This window comes from Callorhinus ursinus, unplaced genomic scaffold, assembly GCF_003265705.2.
Source record: "Callorhinus ursinus isolate GAN/ISIS: 27379988/994484 unplaced genomic scaffold, GSC_fseal_2.0 scaffold74, whole genome shotgun sequence".
Classification (NCBI taxonomy): Eukaryota; Metazoa; Chordata; class Mammalia; order Carnivora; family Otariidae; genus Callorhinus; species Callorhinus ursinus.
Window position 1 is genome coordinate 5,550,986 of NW_027397136.1, and position 27,315 is coordinate 5,578,300.

Consider the following 27,315-nt stretch of genomic DNA (forward strand, 5'->3'; position numbering starts at 1 on the left):
TCCTTTGTGGAACATTTTTTCTTCTTGTGAGAATGAGCCAGCCTCCAACTAAAGTGGCACAAAGGATGTGTGTACTGTGCCAGTAAGAGGTCTGCCAACTCCCAGGCAAACTGAGTTGTTTTTCTGTTGAAATTCTTTTTCATGCATTTCTTCCATTCCAGCCACACTGTCATGCTGAGAACAGCTGGTGCCACACTTCTTGATCAATGGCAATGTTACAGCTTTGCTTGGTTTTGTGCTTTGAGAACAAAAATCGGGGAAGGGGCGAACAGAGCAGTATGGAATGGACACAGCAGGCTCAATGCCCCTGCGTGATTTCCAAAGCATATTTTTAAGGCCTTGAGGACCATATTGTCATCTGTTTTAGGAACACTTAACTGTTTATGCAAATAGAAAGCTTCGTGCTCACTGGAACACTCCTCACCAATGTTTGAACTAAGGCCCCCTACCCCACTCCCAAAAGGCTGTTGTGGTCAGCTTCTCTCAACTTACTGGCCATTTACCAGTGCCTCCCTTCATTTGATTTCTGTTCCTATCTGTATCTTAGACCTAGAATGCCCCTTCTAGTCTCAGCCTGCTAAGGTACCTTCTTCATATCACTCATGAAGTGCCCCAAACCACTCCCCTCCATGAAGCTCTCTAGAACACTCAGAAAAAGGTCATGATCTCACCTTTTCTGGTCCAAACACAAAATTCCAGACTTCCTCAACTACTGCTTCACTAAAATTCCCATCACTTGCATACATATAATTAGTGCTTTGAATTATATATTTGTTACTAGCTCAGAGTTTGGTATGTCCTCATATAACATCATAAGCATTTTCCCAGTCTTACCACTTTGTATATCTCATAATACAGTACCATGTGAAAAAAAAAAGGATATTTAATACATTTATCTTGATTTCATGGGCCAAACACTACCTCTAATTGCCCTGGAGTGAAAGCCACTACATTATATAGTGGCAAAGGAAGGACGGGGCAGCAGCATTCACCAAGTTTCCATGAGTGAACGCTTACTCCTACCCCCTCACCTCTGGCTATGCCCCTAGCTGTTGGCTGTCCACCTAGTTACAGAACCTCTATGGAAAGATTCTCAGTTCCTCTTTTTGAACGTCTTATATTGATCCAACTACAGCCACCTCCAACTTGACCTTTTATATTATGATCTAAAGTAGTCTTTGGGGCGCCTGGGTGGCTCAGTTGTTAAGTGTCTGCCTTTGGCTCAGGTCATGATCCCAGGGTCCTGGGATCGAGCCCTGCATTGGGCTCCCTGCTCGGTGGGAGGCCTGCTTCTCCCTCTTCCACCCCCTCTGCTTGTGTTCCCTCTCTCGCTGTCTCTCTCTCTCTGTCAAATAAATAAATAAATAAATCTTTTAAAAAAAATAAAGTAGTCTTTGATACTGCTCTAACACACCCCTATTTTCCACCTCTGTCTACCTTGCTTTGCATTAGAATCAGTCTCAAGGATAACAGTGGTGCCTGGAAGACAATTTCTCACTGTGAGAGCAGAATTCCTACCTTCCAGGTTCCCTGGAAAAGCATGTGGAAAGTGTAAGTGTGTAATGGACACAGTCTGGAGTGGGTGTTCTCCTTAGTGTTGTTACTTGGACAGTCACTTCCTTGCATCAAGACATGGAAAATCAAGACATATTCTGTGTTATGGGAAAGCATTTTGTGTGTCAAAAGAGTTTCTATAAGTTACTACATTTAGGTATTTAGGTACACTAACAAGAGTGCTTTCTGTTTCTTGGAATCAGGCCGTAACACCTCCTCATGATGTCAAGGTCCTCCATTTCATTTCATTGGTCAGTTACAACATCCATACAACTTGGATATGATTACACTATTGCTTTTACAGGTATCTTTGTTTAATGTAGTCACAACTCATAGCAAATGTGTTACAGATGGGAGAAGTAAGTGATATGCATCATCTGAGAAAGTAGGAAAGATGATGAAAAAGGAGAGGAAACAGAGCAGAGAAAGAAATGGGGACATAGTTATCAGCAATGGAATGCAGGAAGTAGAAGAATGGTTAAGGAAGCTGAGAATGCAGGAAGCAGGATGGAGAAATAAAGATGATCTTTGTTGTCTGACTGTCATGATGTTGATGAACACTAAAATCCTGCCAGGTGCTGGTTTGGACTAACTTTCCACTGGGCTTGCAAATGAGCATACTATTTTCCTAGCCCATGAAGTGTTATTAATAGACAAGGGCAAGGTCATATAGAGAGGGTGAGACAGAGGTAAAGAATCCAAAGTCCTTTCCTGATTTTTTTTTTCTGACTTATAAAACCTTAGAGTTTTTGAAAAAGGAGAATTTAAAAGTTTGTCTCATATGTTTGTGTTTCTACAAAGATTTTCACAAGAAATCCATACTTGCAATGTATATCTCAGTGTCTTTTAATTTTTGCTTGGCAAATAAGGTAAAGGAAAGATTTTATTTTTATGGTTAATTAAAAATTGCACTTGATATGACTCAAACCTTTTGGAAAAGTCAAATATCTCCATGAAAATGCAATTAACAATCTCCTATATCAAGTGTCCAGGTATGATATATAGGACGTTTTTATTTACCAATATTCATAGACAGGGCATAACAGTAGAAAAAAAGATTTTTTCATAAAGAAATTTTCAGAATAAATATATAAGTAAAAGGCTGATCACTAGACTATATGGTATATGAATTTCTGGAAGGTTTCACAGACCTACATCATGATTTGATTTGTGGCTTGGATTACAAGTTCTCTTTCTGGGCATCTTTTGCTTGACAGAATCCCAGCACAGCTCAAGTTCCTGGAAAGTTTAATAGTCTTCTTCTGCCAACGTGTCAGTCTCTAAGGATTTAGTGCTTGGATGTCAGAGTAAGTGTTGACGATACTCGGAAGATCTGGGGGAGCATGTTACTAAGTTGATAAAACATTTCTTCAGAAATACTCTGTTAGAAGTAAAAAAAAAAAAAGTTCACACTTGTTAAATCATCATTGATTTTTAAAATTTTAAAGTAATTTAAAATATGGAACTAGTCCTAGATAGGGGAGAGCAGTATATGAAAACTCTCTTTCATGACTGAGTTAACTGCATGGTTATGGGCAGGGGGTGTTTTCCTTCTGAGAACCTATGTTGTTTCTGTCAAATAGTAAGTCTGACTACCAGAAAAATCCCTAGATAACTCTAGTATAGTCAGTAAGTAAAGTACCACTAATTTTGCTAGGCTCTATATAGAATGCAGAATCATTTTGTGTTAATGCCCTTTCACGTGAATTCTTCAATCACGTATTTATTGAATTCTTCAATCATAAATGTGGGAAAAAAAACAAAAGATGAGTCAAATTTGGTTTTGGGGTTAAATAAAAGATCCCTTGAGTGGCAGATGCTGACATCTTTGACAATAAACTAAATGCTTTTATGGCATCCAAACACTTCTCCCCTTAATAAATAGAAAGCTGTAAGCATTTTATTATGTTATATTGAGTTTAGGACAAGGTGCCTAGCTGTATCTGGGAGCAATATTACAGCAGAGATTAAACTGGGGAGAGATCTATTCAGATAACACACCTGTGGTACTAGGAACTGTACTGTTCTGGAAATTCCTCCATCCCATGAAGCCATTTCCATCATGAAACCTAAAACAGAACAACAAACTTTGCTAAATTATGAGTTCTGGTCCTCAAATCTACAAGTCCCTTATGAAGATAAACTGAATTTTCATGTGGGGGCTTCATGTCTTGCCTTTTTAGGTAGCCACTTGTGTGCAAGAGAGGCTAGGCCCAAAGAACAGATAAACTTCTGCAATCCTTAATTCCCCATGCCAGAGAGGTTTAACATAATTTTGTTAATGCATTTTTACTCATGATTTCTCAAGTCCTATTTAGTCTCTGTACAATGAAGCTAAAGCAGGTTATTAAAGGATAATTGAAGATGTGGTTCTATTTTTTTCTTTTTAAGAAAATAAAAAGGCAATAGAGAGCAAGATATAATCAGAGCAAAATATAAATAATATCCAAATATCCTTGCATTTCAAGAGGGCCAGAGATTTGTTTATTTTATGACTGGAAAAAAGGTGAGTAAAAAAAATTTGCCTTGTTAAACCACTTTTAATTGAGGCACCGGAGGACAGAGGTAACGTTCATATTCTTCTCCTGGCTTTCTCTAGTTTCAGTAGTTGGGACTAAGAAATACAGGTCATGTTGTTAAAATATAAGGTTATGCTCACCTTTGACACACTTAAACACAAGTTCTGCTCTCCTTAAGCACCATGGTATAGTCATTTCCTAAAGAGAGAACCAAAATAAATCATGTTTTTAACAGAATTTTGTTAAAAAAAAAATCAAGTCTTAATTTATCTATAACATTGACCTCTACTTTGTGAACAAATTTGGACAACTTTTTGCTAACTTTAGCTGGATTTCTTCTGGTCTTTAGGTATAACTCCTTATAGCTGTTAGATTACATTTGTGGAATAGAAACCAATTTAAATGTCCTAGTAAATATAATTTAAAAAATAAGCATACCCTTAAAACTTTCTAGATAATTAATTCTAAAGACAAAGTGACATCAGAACTCCAACTACTGTGTTTTAGCATGAATAATTCCATTAACTTGTATAATATTGGAACAATGCATCAAAATGCTTTTATTGTATAACATGTTATTAAAAAAGTGACAGAAATACACAAACATCCCATCCCAGCCACCTACCAAACCAAATGTATTCATTTTTCTACATTCCTTTCTAATCTCTGATCAAATGCACACATGAGTGCTCCTGCCAGACTATACCCAATTCATTTATAATTTTCTATAGTTACAATCAGTGATTATACCATTTTAAATTCTACTTTTCATTATCTCCAGAATTACTTTTCCATGTTGCAGGTCTTCATAATCATAACTATAATATACATTTATTATTTCATTAGAGTGGTTCTGAACCTTTTTGGGTCTTAGGATCTTTTACACTCTTTTTTTTTTTTTAAGATTTTTATTTATTTGACAGAGAGAAAGAGAGCACAAGCAGGGGGACGGGTAGACTCCCTGAGGAGCAGGGAGCCTGATGCGGGACTTGATCCCAGGACCCTGGGATCATGACTTGAGCCAAAGGCAGACACTTAACCGACTGAGCCACCCAGGCGCCCCGATCTTATATACTCTTAAAAATCAATGAGGACACCAATGAGCTTTTGTCTATGTGGATTTTATCTCTTGATAGTTATTACATTGGAAATTAAAACAGAAAAATGTAAAAAATATTGATAATGAAGCAGCAGAAAGAGAAATTAAAGAATCAATCCCATTTACAACTGCACCAAAATCCGTAAGATATGTAGGAATAAACCTAACCAAAGAGGTGAAAGACCTGTACTCTGAAAACTACAAAACACTGATGAAAAAAATTTAAGCAACAACACAAATGGAAAGACATTCCCAGCTCATGGATTGGAAGAACAAGTATTGTTAAAATGTCTATACCCTCCAAAGCAATCTACAGATTTAATATAATCCCTATCAAACTACCAACAGCATTTTTCACAGAACTAGAACAAACATTCCTAAAATTTGTATGGAACCACAAAACACCCTGAATAGTCAATGCAACCTTGAAAAAAGAAAAGCAAAGCTGGAGGCATCACAATTCTGGACTTCAAGTTATATTACAAAGCTGTAGTGATCAAGACAGTATGGTGCTGGCACAAAAACAGACACATAGATCAATGGAACAGAATAGAAAACCCAGAAATGAACCCACAACTATATGGTCAATTAATCTTAAACAAAGGAGGCAAGAATATGCAATGGGAAAAAGACAGTCTCTTCAACAAATGGTGTTGGGAAAATTGGACAGCAACATGCAAAAGAATCAATTTCACTTAAAAATGACAATGAAAAACCTATTGCATGTTAACATATTTTTAAAAAAGATTACTTATTTTAGAGAGAGAGAGAAAGGATGTGTGTGTGCACAAGCAGGGGGCGGGAGAGGGTGAGGGAGAGAGGAAGACTCCCCCCTGAGTGCAGAGTCCAATGTGGGGATCAGTCTCACCACCCTGAGATCATGACCTGAGCCGAAATCAAGAGTCCAACGCTTAACTGACCAAGTCACCCAGGTGCACCTAACATGTTTTGTTTTTTCTTTCAGTAGAAAGTAACTATATTTCCCCAAACAAAAAAATTTAAGCGAGAAGAATGGCAATGGTTTACATATCTTCAAATCTCATTAACTGCCTGGTTTAATAGAAGACATCTGGATTCTTATATCCGCTCTGCATTTAATCTGTTTAGCCTCTGATAAAACTCACTGATGCTCATGAAAGAATGAGAATGGAAAAGACAAATAATGCTTTAGTATTATTATGAAAATATTTTAAATCTTGCTGAGCCCCAGAAAGGGGCTAAGATCCTAGGGGGATCTTCAGAACACAAATTTAAAAACTGCTGTTTTATAGAGTTAAGGTATTGTAATTTACTTAAAATTTATAAACATATTATTATTTTTAAGTTTTTAAAAGATTTTATTTATTTATTTGACAGAGAGAGAGAGGGAGAGAGACCACAAGTAGGGGGAGTGGCAGGCAGAGGGTGAGAGAGAAGCAGGTTCTCCACTGAGCAGGGAGCCCGATCCGGGACTCAATTCTAGGACCCTGGGATCATGACCTCAGCTGAAGGCAGACGCTTAACCGACTGAGCCACCCAGGCACCCCTTAAGTTTTAATTTAACTTCCAGTTAGTTAACATACAGCATAATATTAGTTTCAGGTATACAAATATAGTGATTCAGCACTTCCATACAATACCCAGTGCTCATCACAAGTGCACTCCTTAATCCCCCCACCCACCTCCCCTCTGGTAACCACCAAGTTGTTCTCTATAGTTAAGAGTCTGTTTCTTGGTTTACCTCTCCCCTTTTTTCCCCCTTTGCTTGTTTTGTTTCTTAAATTCCACATAGGATTGAAATCATATGGTATTTGTCTTTCTCTAACTGACCTATGTTTAGAATAATACTCTCTAGCTCCATCTATGTTGTTGCAAAGGCAAGATTTCATTCTTTTTTATGGCTGATTAATATTCCATTGTATATATAGACCATATCTTCTTTATCTACTCATCAGTCGATGGACATTTGGGTTCTTTCCATAATTTGGCTATTGTTGATAATGCTGCTATAAACATCAGAGTGCATGTATCCCTTCAAATTAGTATTTTTGTATTCTTTGGGTAAATATCTAGTAGTGGGAACCCTCTTGCACTGTTGGTGGGAATGCAAAGTGGTGCAGCCACTCTGAAAAATAGTATGAATTTTCCTCAAAAATTTAAAAATAACTAGCCTATAATCCAGCAATTGTACTACTAGATATATTTATTATTTTATTATTTATAAATAATATAAATAAATATAAACATGTTTTTCTGATATATTTCTGACATTTATTATTCCATCAATGAAATTATATATATGTATGCATGCAAGTATATATATGTATGTCTGTATACATGACAGACAGTATATATATATATATATATATATATATATATATATACATGACAGATAATACATATGATCTCACTAAAGAATCTCTATTTGCTGTCAGTCAAAAAACCCTGAGTACATGTTTAATCTTTCTACTGGGTGCATTAAATGTGATGCAATAAACAAATTCATAGCCAAAAAAAGAGAGAAAGAATCACTACTGATCTCTTATTATTAACTAAACTCCATAGTTCATGCAGATTTCCTTAGTTTTTATCTAATGATGTCTTCCGTTCCAGGATCACATCCAGCATACTATACTATATTGAGTTATAATGTCACCTCAGGCCTGTGAGTTTCTCAGACTTTCCTTGTTTTTGATGACCTTACAGTTTTGAGGAGTCCTGATCAGGTAAGGGATGCCTTCTACTGGAATTTGACTGATATTTTTCTCATGGTCAGACTGGCGCTATGGATTTTGGTAGGAAGACTACAGAGGTAAGGAGCCATTTTTATAATATCATATCAATACACATTATCAACATGATTTATGACTGTTGACATTGATCTGGATCACCTGCCTGAGGCAGTGATTCTCAGGTTTCTCCACTGTAAAGTTATTCCCTTCTCCCGTTCCCCAACCTTTCCACAACATACTCTTTGGAAAGAAGTCACTCACTGTGAACAGCACACATGTAAAAGGTGATTTTTACTTCCCTCCCTGAAGATGAGTATCTATATAAATTATTTGGAATTCCTCTGCATTGTTTCTTCCGCCCCTATTTATTTATTCAGTCATCTGTTTACAACAGTATGAACTAATGGGTATTTACTTTATACAATGGGTTATAATTCAATGGTTATTAATTACCAAACCTTTTCTCAGTTTTATATTCTAATTGTCCTTACTGGTAATAATTCACATTAGTGACCACTCCCTTTTTTCAGAAAACTTGCCTGACCCCCAAAACTGAGCTTTTCCCCTAAGGTCAGAAACAAGACAAGGATGTCCACTCTCATGACTTTTATTCAACACAGTACTAGAGGTCCTAGCCACAGCAATCAGACAACAGAAAGGAATAAAGGCATCCAAATTGGTAAGGAAGAAGTAAAACTTTCACTATTTGCAGATGACATGATACTATATATAGAAAACCCAAAAGACTCCACCAAAAAAACCACCAGAACTGATAAATGAATTCAGGAATGTTATAGGATACAAAATCAATGTACAGAAATCTGTTGCATTTCCATACACTAATAATGAAGCAGTTGAAAGAGAAATTAAGAAAACAATCTCATTTACAACTGTACCAAAAACTGTAAGATACCTAGGAATAAACCTAACCAAACAGATGAAAGACTTGTACTCCAAAAACTATAAAACATTGATGAAGGAAATTGAAGATGACACAAAAAATGGAAAGACATTCCAACCTCAAAGAACAGAACAAATACTGTTAAAATGTCTATATGACTCAAAGCAATATAAACATTTAATACAATCCCTATCAAAATACCAACAGCATTTTTCACAGAGCTAGAACCAACCCTAAAATTTGTATGGAACCACAAAACACCCTGAGTAGCCAAAGCAACCTTGAAAAAAGAAAAGCAAAGCTGGAGGCATCTCAATTCTGGACTTCAAGTTATATTACAAAGCTGTAGTGATTCAAGGCAGTATGGTGCTGCCCAAAAAATAGACACATAGATTAATGGAACAGAATAGAAAACCCAGAAATAAAACCACAACTATAGGGTCTTTGACATTAATCTTCAACAAAGGAGGCAAGAATATGCAATGGGAAAAAGACAGTCTCTTCAACAAATGGTGCTGGGAAAATCAGACAGCAACATGCAGAAGAATGAAACTGGACCACTTGCTTATACCATACACAAAAATAAACTCAAAATGGATTAAGGATCTAAATGTGAGATCTGAAACCATAAAAATCCTAGAAGAGAGCACAGGCAGTAATTTCTCTGATATCAGCTGTAGCAGTATCTTTCTAGATATGTCTCCTGAGGCAAGGGAAACAAAAGCAAAAATAATTGGGATCACATTAAAAAAAAAAAAAAAGGCTTCTGCACAGCAAAGGAGTAACTAACAGAACTAAAAGACAACTTACTGAACAGGAGAAGGTATTTGCAAATGACATATCCGATAAAGGGTTAGTATCCCAAATATATAAAGAACTGACACAACCCAACACCCCAAAACCAAATAATCCAACTGAAAAATGGGCAGGAGACATGGACAGACATTTTTCCAAAGAAGACATCCAGATGGCCAACAGACATGGAAAGATGCTCAACATCACTCATCATCAAGGAAATACAAATCAAAACTACTATGAGATACCACCTCACACCTGTCAGAATGGCTAAAATCAAAGCTCAAGAAACAAGTGTTGGTGAATAGGTGGAGAAATAGGAACACTTCTGTGCTGCTGGTGGGAGTGCAAATTGGTGCAGCCACTGTAGAAAACAGTATGAAGGTTCCCCAAAAATTTAAAAATAGAACTACCCTACAATCCACTAATCACACAACTGGGTATTTACCCAAAGACTACAAAACCATGAATTCTAAGGATATATACACCCCTATGTTTATTGCAGTATTACTTACAATAGCCAAGCTATGGAAGCAGCCAAAGTGTCTATCAATAAGATGAATTGATAAAGAAGATGTGGTATATCTATGCATGGAACATTATTCAGCCATAAAAAGAATGAAATCTTGCCATTTGCTACCACATAGATGGATCTAAAGAGTATAATGCTAAGCAAAATAAGCTTGTCAGAGAAAGACAAATACTGTATGATTTCACTCTATGTGGAATTTAAGAAACGAATGAACAAAGAAAAAAAAGAGACAAACCAAGAAACAGCCTCTTAACTAGAGAACACACTGATGGTTAATAGAGGGGAGGTCGGTGGGGGGATTGGTGAACCAGGTGACGGGGATTACGAATACACTTATCTTGATGAGCACTGGGTTGCTACGTGGAAGTGTTGAACCACTATATTGCACACCTGAAACTAAAATAACACTATATGTTAACTACACTGTAATTAAAATTTTTTTAAATGTCAATTATGATTATAATTGCAGACAATATCTTCTAAAAAATAACAGGCCATATTTTGACTATTCAACTTGAATCTTCTGATTAGGGTAAGTTTGAACTGCAGAGGTGACTGAGATTTAGTTGGTATAAGTCTTAAAAGTTAGATATCAGAATTATTTTCTGAGTTCATACACCCATGGGAGAAACTGAAAAACTATTCTTTGCTCTCAAGTATATGCCTCTGAGGTACCTGAAATACTATTAATCAGTTTCTCAGTCATTATCTGAAGGTGAGGAACAGTCTGGCATTCTTATTTTTCACATTCAAAAACAATGGGTTACGTACAACTACTTTGGGAAACTATTTGGTTGTAAATACCAAAGCTAAACAATACACATACCGTGACACCTAACAATTCCATCCCTAAGTATATACGTAACAGAAATGCCAAAAATCTATGTACTAGAATGTTCACAGCAACGTAAGTCATAATAATCAAAACCTAGAAACTACCCAAATGTCCATAAATAGTAGAATGCATTGTTAAATAACTGTGGTTTAATCACACAGTGAAGTAATATATAACAATGTGAATGAATAATCTACAACCACAGACAATAATATGGGTAAATTTTACAAAGATAATTATTGAGTGAAAGAAGCCAGAGACAGGAATATGTTTATATGATTCTACTTATATAAACTACAAAAACAAGCCTAAGTAATCTATGCTTTTCAAAATGGAAAAAAATGGTTACCCTCATGGAGAGAGTGTGGTTTACCTGACTGGAAGAGAGCATGAGGGTGGCTTCTGGGGTGGTGATAATGTTCTGTTGTATGATCTGGGTATTGGTTACATGGGTGTTAAGTTTGTGAACATTTGAGCTATATGGTTATGTATACTTTTCTATACGTGTATTCTACTCTAATAAAAATTTAAAAACAAATAACATCTTCATCAACCACAATTATAATAACTAAAACCTCTAAGTCCCAAATTATCCAATAAGTTAACAACAAAAAAGAAAAGGAAATCAGGAACTTGATATTCTTGGCTTGCAGGTTCATCCCATACCTATCAGGTTAGATTGGCTCCAGTATGACAGTATCTTAGATTACAAATATCTATAGAGATAAACTGGTGATTATCAGGATGTCTTTCTTTTCGGTGATTACTTTTTCCTTTCCTTTTTTTTTTAAACTGCAATTAATTTCTACAGCTCTAGCTACCACAGAACATGGGCTGTTTCAGACATTATCGTCATTACTGTGCACACACTAAAATGTGGTAACCGAGCGTCTAGAAATTGTTTGTTAGAGGAAGTAAACAACACCTGAAAATGCCTTGGGACCCTTGCATGAAAGCTAAAACAAAGATTAACTCTATATCCTGTGCAATGTTGTCTGAGTTTGTAGAATAAACTTCTTGACCCGAATGGATGTTTAAATACAACAAATGGGAGGATCGTGGCTCAATATACTTTTGTGAATTAAAATGGACACTTTGGAAACAAACTTAATGTCCTGCAGCTGGCCGTCCCAATTTAAAACATGTAACTTTTGTAACATTGTGGGAGAGGGAATGCTAGTAGTATCAGATGTCTGGAAGTAAATCCAAACTTAGTGACTTTTGGAAATACTGTTTTTGAGGTTGTTTCCCACCTACATATAACCATTTTTATAAACTGGTTAACCAGGAGTCCAGCTGCAGGAATGTTTGGATGTTTCCTCGCGGCTGGAATTCATCACAAACTTTCTTTGTTATTCTCCAAAGACTTTTACAGATGGACTAGTTAGTGATGATAACTTAGCAATGGCTAAACATTCCTGATGGAACTAAAACTTTATAAAGCTACAGTTGCAAAAACCCCAAACAAACCATGCGTGTTAATCTCTCCTGATACCATATTAGGTAAGACTTAGGCTATATAAGTGAATGGAATGATAAATCAGGCAGTCAGATACAGCTTTCACAGGATGGAGCCAGAATTCTCTTAATTGAAACAATGTGTCTGATGAAAATACAAATGGGATGTAAGTGGTAAATCATTTAAAAATCACCTCATCTTACCTGGAATTGATTTTGTGTGTGTGTTTACATAGGGTATTGCATTTAAAATGAATGAATCAAAATGTTTTGCTCTAAAAAGCAGCATTTATACATCTTTTATTTTCAGAAATAACTTTTAATAATCAGTGATCAAACTTCCTTCCTGACATTTACAACTTGCATTAAGCCATTTCGTTTAAAAAAAAAAAAAAAAGCCACCTCCAAATGAGCAGGCCCCAAGTTGCTGATGTGGGTCCTTCATCATCAGGCTGACCACTAGCTCTCCCAGAAGCACTTGCCTGCACCACCATTGTTTTGAGGCTACTTTGTTTCTCCAGACTATCTGAAGTTGAGTTGTGGTCTTTCTATTATTTCTTCAGCTTATTCCCTCTAACCAGGTTTTATGTGGATGAGAAGGAAAACAGGAGAGAAAGCAATCACGGGAAGATATTTTCTTCCAAAATATAAAACAAAGCACAGTACATAATAAAATGAATGGATGATTATGCCACATTTTAACTGCAGAAGCCAACACTTATATTATCCAAAAAGCGTCCTTGAGCATCTTTGAGAGAATGTTAAAATGAGGCTGGCTTCTTCCTGTTATCTAGTATCTCTTTCTGTTGCCTATTAATGCATACTCAGAGAATGCAAACTAATTTTAATGTTAGTGTAGGCCAAATATAAATGTGGAGGTAAATCTAATGCTACTTAAGACAAAAATGGAGGAAGAGGGAGAGAAGTAGGGGCATATGTCTTTTCCAAAGCTAATTCTGATTTTCTAGTTTACCTACTATAAGGCTATAATTCTCTGAACATAAATGGTTAAGGATTATTCACTGTTTTGTATCATATGTCACTCAGTGCTATTAACCAGATAGGAGATTCAAAGGTCCATTAGTTTTTTAAAATGTATGTCTTAGTGCAATTTAGATAAATAATTTGATGAGGAAACCAAACTTAGGACTCTTTCTCTGCTCTCTAAACTTTTGTTACGGAGCTAATGGGAAGTTATTGGGATCAATATGATTGGCCTAATGTTTGGAATTTGTAACAGCATTTTGTTTGATTTATATATTTATGAACTTGGAATTTGTGTTGTCAAAAAATGTCGAGGTATTTTTTTCTAACTAGTTTTTGTTGTGATGATTCTGCAGGAATGAACATTTCACTTAAATATGTGACCCAAAGAACTTAGTTGATTAAAATACAAAATTTGCTTATACAGTTGTGCAGAGATTTGACACTCTTCTTGGATAAAATATTTTTCTTCAAAAAAAATGTAAATGTAAAGTGGATTATTATTACTACACAATATTGATGGTTAACATGTTTATAAAATTATGGTCTTCTTCTGTTTGCTTACCTCTGACATATCATGCACCAGTAAGAGAGGTATGCTTATTGTTGTGATGTCATGGGTACAGCAAACCTTGAGTATATTTCGGAGTCCCATAATGGCCGGATCTCGAGCAGTGATGTTTCCCGATTTCACATTGTCATCCACACAAAGGTGGAAAGCAACATGTATTTCTGAGAGATTAGAATGCCGTGTAATGTAAAATTCTCCTGTGAACACCAAATACAATCATGATTTTCAAATGAATAAATCACAATCATCAATAGGCTTTATAAGTAACTATAATTAGGGCAGTCAATGAGCTGAACTAGGAGAGGTGTATCAGGAGCCTATGTTGGGCTCAGGAAACAAATACAGCCATTGCTCCTTAATTCTTGGAAATGTGATGAAAAAAAGAGACAATAGCCAATTTTGCATTAGGTTCACAAATTGGTATGAAGTGACCACCAAGTCTTAAGTAAGTAAATCAAATGAGTACTTATCTCTATTTTGACGTAAATGCTCAAAATATCCTACTTAACTCAAAGTGAGCATGTAAAAAAAGAGGTTGCTTCATTACCTCTCTTCCCCACACCCTAAATCAGCATTCTCCATCTGAATTTGTGGATCTAATCTCCCTTCAGTTAGTTAATGGCACAGGGCAAAACACAGAAGTTGCCCTTAATTACTTTCTATATCTCAGTATCTCTTCCCTAATCCAAAATACAATTCATCATCAACTACTTTCAGTAATATCTCCAACAAATATCCCAAATCTGAGATACTCCATTTTAATTGCTATTACCCTACCTCATGCTCTTACCCTAGTTCACGCTACCATCATCTCTCACCTAGGTTTTTGTCAAAGCCTCTTAATTAGTCTCTCTGCTCCCAGTCTTGCCTACCTACAAACCATTTCCACATTTGCAGGCCAAACAATTTCAATACAAATCAGATTATAAAACTCTGCTACTTAACATTGTCCAACAGGCTCACACTTCATTCAGAAAACAATCCAAGCTCTTTACTGCGGTTCCCATGGCCTATATGACCTGGATACCACCTAGCTGTCTGTCATCTTGTCTTACCCTCTCCTCTGTCCCAGCCACACAGGCTTTTGTAAAGCTCTTCAAACATGTAGAGCTTGTTCCCAAATCAGGGCTGCCTTGTCCATGTTTTTCCCCAAGATTCTTACATGGCTGACTTCTTTTTACAATGATGTCTCAGATCAAAGGTCACCTCCTCAGAGAGCTCTTCCTTGACTGTCTCATCTGGTATAGGACACCCCTCACTTCTTCTTCTCCACATTGTTCTATTTTCTTCTCAGCACTGAAATTCTTTGTTTGAGATTATTTTATTTTAAAAATTTTTTTAAATTTAAATTCAATTTAATTTATACTGTATTATTAGTTTCACAGGTAGAATTCAGTGATTCATCAGTTGCATACAACACCCAATGCTCATCACATCACATGTCCTCCTTAATGCCCATCCCCCAGTTACTCCAACCCCCACCCACCTCCCCTCCAGCAACCCTCAGTTTGTTCCCTACAGTTAAGACTCTCCTATGGTTTGCCTCCATCTCTGTTTTCCTCTTATTTTTCCTTCCCTTTCCCTATGTTCATCAGTTTTTTTTCTTAAATTCCACATGAGTGAAATCATATGGTATTTGCTTTCTCTGACTGACTTATTTCACTTAGTATAATACCCTCTAGTTCCACCCATGTCATTGCAAATGGCAAGATTTCATTCTTTTTGATGGCTGAGTAATATTCCATTATATATATGTGTGTGTGTGTGTGTGTGTGTGTGTGTGTGTGTACACACATATATCACCTTTTTTATTTATTCATCTGTTGATGGACATCCGGGCTTTTTCTACAGTTTGGCTATTGTGGACATTGCTGCTATAAACACTGGGGTGCAGGTACCCCTTCGGATCACTATGTTTGTATCCTTTGGGTCAATACCTAGAATGCACTTGCTGGGTTGTAAGGTAGCTCTATTTTTAACTTTCTGAGGAACCTCCATAGTGTTTTCCAGAGTGGCTGCACCAGTTTGCATTCCCACACAGTGTAGGAGGGTTCCCCTTTCTCTGCATCCTCATCAATATCTGTTGTTTCCTGACTTGTTAATTTTAGCCATTTTGACCAGCATGAGGTGGTATCTCATTCTGGTTTTGATTTGTATTTCCCTAATGCTGAGTGATGTTGAGGATTTTTTCATGCATCTATTGTCTATCTGAATGTCTTCTTTGGAGAAATGTCCTGTTCATGCCTTCTGTCCATTTCTTGACTGGATTTTTTGTTTTTTGAGTGTTAAATTTGGTAATTTCTTTATAGATTTTGGATATCTGCCCTTTATCTGATAAGATATTTGCAAAGATCTTTTCCCATTCAGTAGGCTGCCTTTTAGTTTTGTTGACTATTTCCTTTGCTGTGCAAAAGCTTTTTTTATCAAAGAGAGCATTGTTTCTGCTCAATGACTACAGGGATTTTGTCTATCTTGTTTAATGTTCTATCTCTAGCACACAGAACAGTGCCTGGTACATAGAAGGTACTTAATAAGTATTTGTTGAATGACTTGATGAACAAATGTTTATAGACAAGCCTTAAAATTCATGCTTCCTATCATCACTCCATTTTCTATGTAGCCACACTAGCCATCAGCCTTTATATTCTACAGTTTCTCTCCATATAAATATGTAAAATATACAAGCTTATAAAGAATATGTTTTTACAAACACACATGCCTCCCTGGAAATTCTGATATGAAAATTCTAGGAAAGCTTTGCTCTTCTAAGAACTACACTTCCATCACTAACCCCTGCCCTCACAAATTCTGCTTCCCCTTGCTTCAAAGACATTATCTTAGGATTTTACTTATATTGATGTATAAACACAGAGTATGCTTAAAAATATTTGATATACATTAGCACAGTGTTTACTCATCTGTAGTTACCAGTGTTCGTAAGCTGTACCCATGGATGCCACTAACAGGCCCCATGCAAAGGCCTTTTTTTTTTTTTTTTGACTTAAGATAAAAGATAAAAAGAAGAGTACAGTTACAATTTCCCTGGAAGGCAATAAAAGATGCAGACTGCCTATCAGAAACCTGGCAGACTGTATGAGACGTATCATTCTGGGCCCAGTGAAGTATATTACCTCCTCAACTCCAACTGATCATTGAGATGAGGGGAGTGGCAGCATTAAATATGGGCTATGGTCCAGTGGTGAGGCAGATGACTTAGTGAATGAGTCAGGTGCTCCTAATCCCCAAATTGGCACCGCTTTATTTGACCTTACATGACTTGTCTCTTGGCCTCATTTTACCCAGTAGTGAAATGGGGGTCATGGAGCTGGCAGTGTTCATCAAAATAATATGATATAGCAGAAGAAGGACTAGATTGAGTATTGAGAAAATCTGGTCTCTAAGCACTTATTGGCTGAGTGATCTTGGGCAAATCAATTTGATTTATAGATCCTCTGTACTTTGTGTAAGAAATGAGAAAAATAATGCCTGACTGCTTTCCTTACAAAGCTGTTGTGAGAGTTAGGTAATATAAACCATAAATACTTAGATAATGATAGAGCAAACCTCCTGGTAAAAAATATATAAATAAAATTGTTTTCTTTTTCAACCTGAAAACTTAAAAGCATCTGTGATTTGGATCTTTCTTCATCTTCAGTAAACTTTCTTGCTGTTGGCATCCTTTAACAAATGGAAATTCAGATGCTGTCAGCATACCTAACCCAATAGTTTGATACTCCTTTTCTAATGCGGACTACGACATATCCTCCTGATTTGGTGGTAATAATGTGATACTAACCTATAGGCTCTTCCCAAAAAGGAGCAAGGAAGGAAATAAATATAGCAAGAAAGAGGTAAGTTGAAAAAAACCCACACATCAGTACCTCCGGAATAGGTAATGAGATTGGCACATTTTAAGAAAGCCACAAAATATGGATGATTTAAATTATGGATCTGTGCAGAGAAATACAATAAATCCTGTCTCAATGAAGATATTTTTAGATAGAGAGGAGGACAGTTTCCTGTTCCACAAAGTGGAGGAAACAGCATGTGGTGATGCAATCCTGCCTCTAACATTACCCACGAAGGTAGAATCTCTGAAGGTGGGAGGGAGTTCGGAAGCTGATGACCACAAGCTAACTGACTGGGACTGACAAGATGAATACCAGAAAGCGACATGCTATTTGCTTATTAAATGGAATGTGACCTACATGTAGAAAATCTGGGGTAGAAACACTGAGGAAACAACCTAGTTATTTAGGAAAATGCAAACTTCACTAGTTAGCTCAAAAGAGTTTATGCTTGTGAACAGATACGCCTTTCTTGCTATATCCTGTCATCTGAACACTACAAGGATCACCAGAGTGAATTCAATCTGGAAGAGGATCAAGAGCCTGAATTTCCAGTCGATAAATAATCTAACTGAAAATAACAAAGGAAATTAAAGAAATGGGAAACAGGAACAGTTATGGGGAAGTGGAAATAAGAAAGATTCTAAATTATATGACTCATGTTCTTTCTACAAGTTCAACTGTTTCCGTCTCTAGTACTGTTTATATTTCAGAGTGAAAATGACTTCTTGCTTCATTTAAGAAACTAAGAAACAATGTATAACAGAAGAATTTTAAAATAGCAAATGGGATCAAATTTATGCAATTGTCTGAACAATTTTTATTGTATGGATCTAGAAAGTCAGTACTAGTATAAGAATAAGGATTTAAATTGCAGAACATCTGTGAAAGTATATTCTGCAGATACAATGTTGTTTCAAAGTGATACACTGACAAACTTCTTATAATGTATACACCATAAGAACTTCTATTTCAAATCTATGATCTCCACGGATGTGATCATAAGAAAATTGCAATTTCAAATAAAATACTACTTACCAGGTAAAATATTTAAGTAGTTTCTGTCAGCATTTTTAGCCTTATCATCACTTCCTCCATTTCGGTTTCCAGAATCTATTCATGAGATAATACAACATGAAAGAACATAACAACATATGAAAACACATTTAATTCTACTGCTCCCCAAACAATCACAATAACAGCAAAAATTTACTAAGGATAGCTAGGTGCCAGGCATTCTGATACATGTTTTGCATGCATAGTCTCATTTAATTCTCACAAAACCCCTAAAACACAATCTCATGAGGTAGGTACTGTTACTATCTTCATTGTATATATGAGGGAACAGAGGGTTACATAAGTTAAGTAACTTAACCAAGGATGCACAGTAAGTGGCCGAACCAGGTCTTGAACTCACATACCCAGATTCCAAACCCTATGGGCTTAACCACATTCGACTTGGCAGTACCCTATTTTTCATCTGGGAGGTTCAGGGCACTAAATTAACTACACATAAAACAACTTCATTAGATAGTTGTAGTGTGGCCATCTTTATTTTTAGAATCTGAGTCATTGTTGCTGATATAACTTGTTCAGGACTACAAGCAATGGTCAGTAGTACCAGGAATCACTTGATATTCAGCCCATTCTGAAATCTGTTACTTCTTATCTGACACCACATACAATTTATTTCAAATAGACACATGAGACTTTGTTTCAAATGGGAACTTCTTGTGTTAGATATTCAATAGTTGTTTTTTCTTTCTGGAAGGCATGATATTATTTAGAAGGATAAATATTGGTAAAATAAATCACAATTGACCATACATTACTATACTTGGACACAAATTATTTTACATATGTACATGTATTTTTAATAGATTTCTTGTAAGATTCAGATGTATCTTCTACCAAAACTAAAAAATGCAGAATGAATATTAGCATTCAAAGCAGCTATCTTTGAGAGGGTGTATATGTATTCCAATTAAATACAAAACAATTTGGAATGGCTGTCAGCATCAGAATATCACTTGAAAACAGTCAGACCTTCAAATGAGTAAACTGAAAATACCAAGGGCAATTATGCTTTCAGAAATGTTCTGAATGAAAGTAATTTAGTATTTTTCTTAGTAACTACTCGGAATAATTGATTATATCATTGTACCTTGTAAAATATTTTATCATTAGAGGGAGAGGCAGAGAGAGGAGGCTCTGTGTTGCCAGAATCTATATTTAATGTAATAGTCTGTCTCTCATACAGAGCGATACAACTGATAGGCTTTTTTTTTCTTTTAAAGATTTTATTTATTCATTTGAGAGAGAGAGAGAGAGACAGACAGAGACAGAGAGAACACAAGCAGGGGGAGAGGGAGAAGCAGATTCCCCGCTGAGCTGGGAGCTGGATATGGGACTCAGTCCCAGGACCTGGGAATCATGACCTGAGCCGAAGGCAGATGCTTAACCATCTAGCCACCCAGGCGCCCCAGCAACTGATAAGTTTTGAATAAATGTCTGATCATAGCACAGAAAACAAAAGAAATGACAAATAAGGACTCTAACAATTTTGTTTACATGGGGTATGAACAAACAGAATCCCTACTAAGTGAATAAGAGAGAACAGTTCATAGCCCATTCCCCTCTCCATGTTTTAATGGTAATACCTTGTAATATTAAGAAAATTACAATTTTTCATTTTTAAAAAAAATGTATATAACATGTACATAGAAAACAAAATTGCTTTTGGCTTGTTATTGTGGATTGTAGAAATATAAAGATTCTAATATAATGAACACAGTAAGGAAAACAATGGAATGCCTTAGAATAAACAGGTACTTGAGTATCAGGATGTAAACATGTAGAACAAATATGTGGGTGTGCACAGAAGAGGAAAAGACAGAGAAAGTATTTTCACTGAGCTCGTCTATGACAACATGTGGGTTCCTTTCAGAAAGTTGTCTTTTATAGACCTGCTTGTTTCACTGACTCACTTAAACCACAAAATAGTTGCTTGAACAAGAACAAAATAATACCATGATTTACACACATTGCCTTAACCGTATGTGGTTTGAAAACTTCCTGTCATTTGCTGCACACTTTCTATCTCTCATAAATATACTTAGAATCCTCCTCCTTCTCCCACACCTGTCATGATCTCAATCTTCATGCTTTTAGTCACTACTAAGAATAATATTAAGATATTTCTGATTACATCATAGCTAGTTTGAATGAGATGGAGGAAGAAGATGGTAGAAGAATAAGAGGACACACTGGAATTTTCTGAAAGGTCCTTTGTTAGGATACATTTCTGTTATGACTTCCTCACACAGCCCGGCTCTGTCATATATGACACACAGTGTCACAGCAAAGCCACAGTTCCCTAGAGTGGGAATATAAACTAGGGGTGCTGCTATGGAGAGCAACAGCTAACACTATCAAAACTACCAATGTATGTACCCTTTAACCCAGTAATTTCTCTTTCGGAGTCTTTTCCTAGAGATAAGCTCACACATGCACAATGATGTACACATAAGGTGATTCGTGCGTTATTATTTATAACAGCAAAAATGTTGGGACAGATTAAATGTCTACCATGGAACTGATTAATAAGGATGCCCTGCAATGGATACTATGGGGCAGTGGAAAGCTAATAAGGATGTTTTTTATGCACTGATGCGATATGATGGCCAAAATAAATAAATACTCAGTAAAAAAAGCAAAGTATGGAAAAGTGTGCAGAGAAAGATGCCACTTGTGTAAAAAGGAAAAATAAATACAGGCACACACATACACGCATGGATACATACTAGACATAGGTCTGGAGGTACAAGGCAGCCTTGGCTGCCTCTGACGGGGGGGGACTGAATGGCTGGCGGACAATTATGAAGACCTTCACTGTGCTCTTTTGTACAGTTTAAATTGTGAATCTTGAGACTGTTTTACCTATTAAGGAAATGATTAAAGAATAAAACAAGTTTTTAAAAGTCTATTGAATATGGAAACCATAGTGAATGCTAATCAAGGTAAGTCTAGAGAGCTGCCTTCTAGCATAGGGAGAAAGGGAGAAATCCTACAAATTACATTGGGAGGAACAAAGACAGCAAGCAAAGATAAAACAGTATCTCTTTGCTTACTTCAAAACACAAAACATAGGAACCAAAAGTACTATGATGGTTTCTTTTAAACACTGCAGTTGCAAAACAAACCAACAAAATAGACATCCAAGTACCAGAGGCAGATTTAAAAGTTTGACCAGCCATACTTTAAAAACTTGCCATGTTTTATTTTTTGGGCAAGACATCAAGTTTTTATTAAAAAAATAAAGTAAAATACTGAGTATGCATTAAAGCCAAATAAAAACATATACTGTTATTTTATGCCTGTGATATAATATGAAATGTCTGAAAAATAAGAAACACGCAACTTACATATATTTTTGAATGGATATTACCCTTATATTTAGCTCTTAACTAAAACTTATGATGCCAATTTAATTTATAAAGAAACTACTTTTTAAACTTATATTTTTCAATTAAAAAATAGAATAACTGTAATTTCAGCCAAAGTTCTTTCCTTTGCCCATATCTTCCCTTAAGTCTAAGAATAAATAGAAAGCTTCTACAGAGAGATGCCATGAACATTTTTATAGCTTTAAAAATAATTTTCCAGCAAATTTCTCAAATAGAAAGGATATTTATATTATGGATAAATATGAAAAAAAACAGGACATAGTTCTGGACATAGTAATTTTTCAAAAGAACAATCAAAAACAAGTCTTATACTTGACTTCCTACTACCTAAGAGGGATCAAACATAGAACATTTAAAAAGTATATTTTGTGCTAACATTTACTCTATCACTTCAATGCCCTTTGAGGTAGTAATTATGTCCACTTTAGAGATACAGAACTTGGATCAAAAGACCACCAACTTTCCACTGAGTACTTCAAGTGTAACTAAAGAATTTAAATTTAAAAACAGGTTACTGCCTATGTTCTCCTCTAGGATTTTAATGGATTCCTGTCTCATATTGAGGTTTGTCATCCACTTTGAGTTTATCTTTGGGAATGGTGTTAGAGAATGGTCGAGTTTCATTCTTCTGCATGTGGCTGTCCAATTTTCCCAGCACCATTTATTGAAGAGACTGTCTTTTTCCCATTACATATTTTTTCCTGTTTTGTCAAAGATTATTTGACCATAGAGTTGAGGGTCCATATCTGGGCTCTCTATTCTGTTCCATTGGTCTATATGTCTGTTTTTGTGCCAGTACCATGCTGTCCTGGTGATCACAGCTTTGTAATATAGCTTGAAATCGGGCAACGTGATGCCCCCAGCTTAGTTTTTCTTTTTCAACATTTCCTTGGCGATTTGGGTTCTTTTCTGATTCCATACAAATTTTAGGATTGTTTGTTCCAGCACTTTGAAAAATGTCATTGGAATTTTGATCGGGATGGCATTGAAGGTATAGCTTGCTCTGGGTAGCACAGACATTTTAACAATGTTTATTCTTCTGATCCATGAGCATGGAATATTTTTCCATCTCTTTGTGTCTTCTTCAATTTCTTTCATGAGTGTTCTGTAGTTCCTAGAGTATAGATCCTTTACCTCTTTGGTTAGGTTTATTCCGAGGTATCTTATGGTTTTTGGTGCTTTGTAAATGGAATCATTTCTCTAATTTCTCTTTCTATAGTTGCATTGTTAGTATATAAGAAAGCAACTGATCTCTGTGCATTGATTTTGCATCCTGCCACATTACTGAATTGCTGTATGAGTTCTAGTAATTTGGGGGTGGAGTCTTTTGGGTTTTCCACATAAAGTATCATGTCATCTGTGAATAGAGAGTTTAACATCTTCTTTGCCAATTTGAATACCTTTTATTTCTTTTTGTTGTCTGATTGCTGTTGCTAGGACTTCTAGTACTATTTCAACAATGTGGTGAGAGTGGGCATCCTTGACATGTTCCTGATCTTAAGGGAAAGGCTCTCAGCTTTTCCCCATTGAGGATGATATTTGCTGTGGGTTTTTCATAGATGGATTTTATGAACTTGAGGAACATTCCTTCTATCCCTATACTCTGAAGAATTTTAATCAGGAAAGGATGTTGTATTTTGTCAAATGCTTTTTCTGCATCAGTTGAGAGGACCATATGGTTCTTCTCCCTCCTCTTATTAATGTGTTCTATCACATTGATTGATTTGCAAATGTTGAACCACCCTTGCATCCCGGGAATAAATCCCACTTGGTCGTGGTGGATGATCCTTTTAATGTATTGTTGGATCCTATTAGCTAGGATTTTGTTGAGGATTTTGGAATCCATATTCATCAGGGATATCGGTCTGAAATTCTCCTTTTTGATGGGGCCTTTGCCTGGTTTGGGAATTAAGGTAATGCTGGCCTCATAGAATGAGTTTGGAAGTTTTCCTTCTGTTTCTATCTTTTGAAACAGCTTCAGTAGAATAAGTATTATTTCTTCTTTGAATGTTTGGTAGAATTCCCCAGGGAATCCATCAGGCCCTGGACTCTTGGTTTTTGGGAGCTTTTTGATCACTGTTTCAATCTCATTACTGGTTATTGGCCTATTCAGGTTGTCAATTTCTTCCTGTTTCAGTCTTGGCAGCTTATAGGTTTCCAGGAAGGCCTCTATTTCATCCAGATTGCTCAGTTTATTGGCATATAGTTGTTGATAATAATTTCTAATAATTGTTTCTATTTCCTTGGTGTTAGTCGTGATCTCTCCCCTTTCATTCATAATTTTATTAATTTGGGTCCTTTCTCTTTTCTTTTGGATAAGTCCGGCCAGTGGTTTATCGATCTTATTAATTCTTTCAAAGAACAAACTTCTAGTTTCGTTGATCTGATCTGCTGTGTTTCTGGTTTCTAATTCATTGATCTCGGCTTTAATTTTAATTATTTCTCTTCTAATGCATGGCTTAGGCATCGTTTGTTGCTTTTTCTCTAGTTCTTTAAGGTATAGAGTTAGTTGGTGAATTTGGGATTTTTCTATTTTTATGAGTGAGGCTTGGATGGCTATGTATTTCCCCCTTAGGACCACCTTTGCAGTATCCCATAGGTTTTGGACCAATGTGTTTTCATTCTCATTGATTTCCATGAATTGTTTAAGTTCTTCTTTGATTTCCTGGTTGACCCAAACATTCTCGAGGAGAACATAGGCAGTAACCTCTTTGACATCGCTCACAGCCACTTCTTTCAAGATACATCTCTAAAAGCTAGTGAAACAAAAGCAAAAATGAACTTTTGGGACTTCATCAAGATAAAAAGCTTCTGTACAGCAAAGGAAACAGTCAACAAAACAAAGAGGCAACCCACAGAATGGGAGAAGATATTTGCAAATGACACTACAGATAAAGGGCTGGTATCCAAGATCTATAAAGAACTTCTCAAACTCAACACCCAAAAACCAAATAATCAAGTCAAAAAGTGGGCAGAAGATATGAAAAGAACTTCTCTGAAGAAGACAGACAAATGGCTAATAGACACATGAAAAAATGTTCATCATCATTAGCCATCAGGGAAATTCAAATCAAAACCACATTGAGATACCTACCACCTTATACCAGTTAGAATGGCAAAAATGGACAGGGAAAGAAACAACAAATGTTGGAGAGGTTGTGGAGAAAGGGGAACCCTCTTACACTGTTGGTGGGAATGCAAGTTGGTACAGCCACTTTGGAAAACAGTGTGGAGGTTCCTCAAAAATTTAAAAATAGAGCTACCCTGTGACCCAGTAATTGCACTTCTGGGTATTTACCCCAAAGACACAGATGTAGTGAAAAGAAAGGCCATATGCACCCCAATGTTCATAGCAGCAATGTCCGCAATAGCCAGACTATGGAAAGAGCTGAGATGCCCTTCAACAGATGAATGGATAAAGAAGATGTGGTCCATATATACAATGGCATATTACTCAGCCATCAGAAAGGATGAATACCCAACTTTTACATCAACATGGATGGGACTGGAGGAGATTATGCTCAGTGAAATAAGTCAAGCAGAGAAAGTCAATTATCATACGGTTTCACTTATTTGTGGAACATAAGGAACAGCATGGAGGACATTAGGAGAAGGAAGGGAAAAATGAAGGGGGAAATCAGAGGGAGAGATGAACCATGATAGACTATGGACTCTGAGAGACAAACAGGATTTTAGAGGGGAGGCGGGAGGGGGGATTGGTTAGCCCGGTGATGGGTATTAAGGAGGGCACATACTGCATGGAGCACTGGGTGTTATACGAAAACACAGGATCGTGGATCAACACATCAAAAACTAATGATGTATTGTATGGTGACTAACATAACATAATAAAATTAAAAAAAAAGAGAAGCTGTTGCAATAGTATAAGCTTTGGACCAGGCAGGGGGCAGTGGAGGTGGTGAGAAGTAGATAGATTCTGGGTATATTTTGGGGTTGGTTTGTTTTCTTTTCAAATTTTTATTTAAATTCTAGTCAGTGAACATACAGTGCAATATTGGTTTCAGGAGTAGAATTCAGTGATTCGTCACTTACATACCACACCCAGTGCTCACCCATTGCCCTCCTAAATGCCCATTACCCATCTAGCCCATGCCCCACCCACCTCCTCTGGGTACTTCTTGAAAGGTAAGCTAGCTAGAATTGCTAATGGATCAAATACGGGGATGGAGAGAAGAGAGGAATCAAGGAAGATGACTAAGTGTTTGTCCTGACCATTTCTAGTTGCTAGTGGGGTTTTTTTATGAATAGGAATTGATTTTCATTGAACTCCTTTTCTGTATCTATTCATGATCATATGGTATTTAATTTCTTAATGTGGTGGATTACATTACTACACCATTTTATTTTATTTTATTATGTTAAATAAACTTTGTATTATTAAATAATAAATTTAAAAACAGTTTTTGCTAAGGTTATTGAACAAAGTCACGCAAAAAAGGAAATTAAGAACAGAAGTTGAGCTTCTAAAGATCTTGAATTTTGTTCTTAATTTCTTTCTTCCACTTTTCCACCAATACAACTTTCTGTATTTTAACAATGGTCCACATACTATTGGAGTGCTTGGGGACAGAATACACTGAAAGTGAAATTTTGAAAAATTTGAGTTTTACTGACCATGTGATTCTTTCAACTTACTCCTTCGTTGGGTTCTAGCATAAAGTACCACCTGCTGGACAACTTGTAGTTGTTCTTCAATTCGGGGAAAATGGAAGTCAGTACATTCTTGGCAAACTGTGGCAAAATCTAAAGGACCCAAAACATTTATGAACTTCTACAGGTGAACTATCAAATATTTAGTATTTACTTACAGACAATGAGAGCTAGCAGAATAAAATATAAAATTCACAAGTACGATTTCTTATACTTGCCCTTTCAATACTTTGTTTTAAGTTAGGTGACAGCAATTTTGTTTGAATCAGAAACCTAATCTCTCAATCACTCAAAAGAGTAAACAATTAATAGACAAGGAAATTTTCAGATAATTCCAAACCTTCTTTAAATAATAGTTACTTTAATCATAA

The 27,315-nt window shown here is 36.2% G+C and overlaps 1 protein-coding gene across 2 annotated transcripts in view; it reads right to left on the reverse strand.

Annotated features, from left to right (window-relative positions):
• Positions 1-2,419: 2,419 nt before the first annotated feature.
• The window catches only part of FERRY3 (FERRY endosomal RAB5 effector complex subunit 3), a 56,713-nt gene continuing 31,817 nt past the window's right edge, over positions 2,420-27,315 (reverse strand). For both annotated transcript variants that reach the window (XM_025851989.2, XM_025851990.2), the window contains 6 exons: positions 26,909-27,037; positions 18,846-18,920; positions 13,954-14,156; positions 4,214-4,271; positions 3,556-3,623; positions 2,420-2,935 (listed from right to left, as the gene is read on the reverse strand). In XM_025851989.2, the coding sequence (XP_025707774.1) occupies positions 2,843-2,935; positions 3,556-3,623; positions 4,214-4,271; positions 13,954-14,156; positions 18,846-18,920; positions 26,909-27,037 (626 nt within the window). In that variant the 3' untranslated portion in view covers positions 2,420-2,842. The remainder of the gene's footprint in view (positions 2,936-3,555; positions 3,624-4,213; positions 4,272-13,953; positions 14,157-18,845; positions 18,921-26,908; positions 27,038-27,315) is intronic.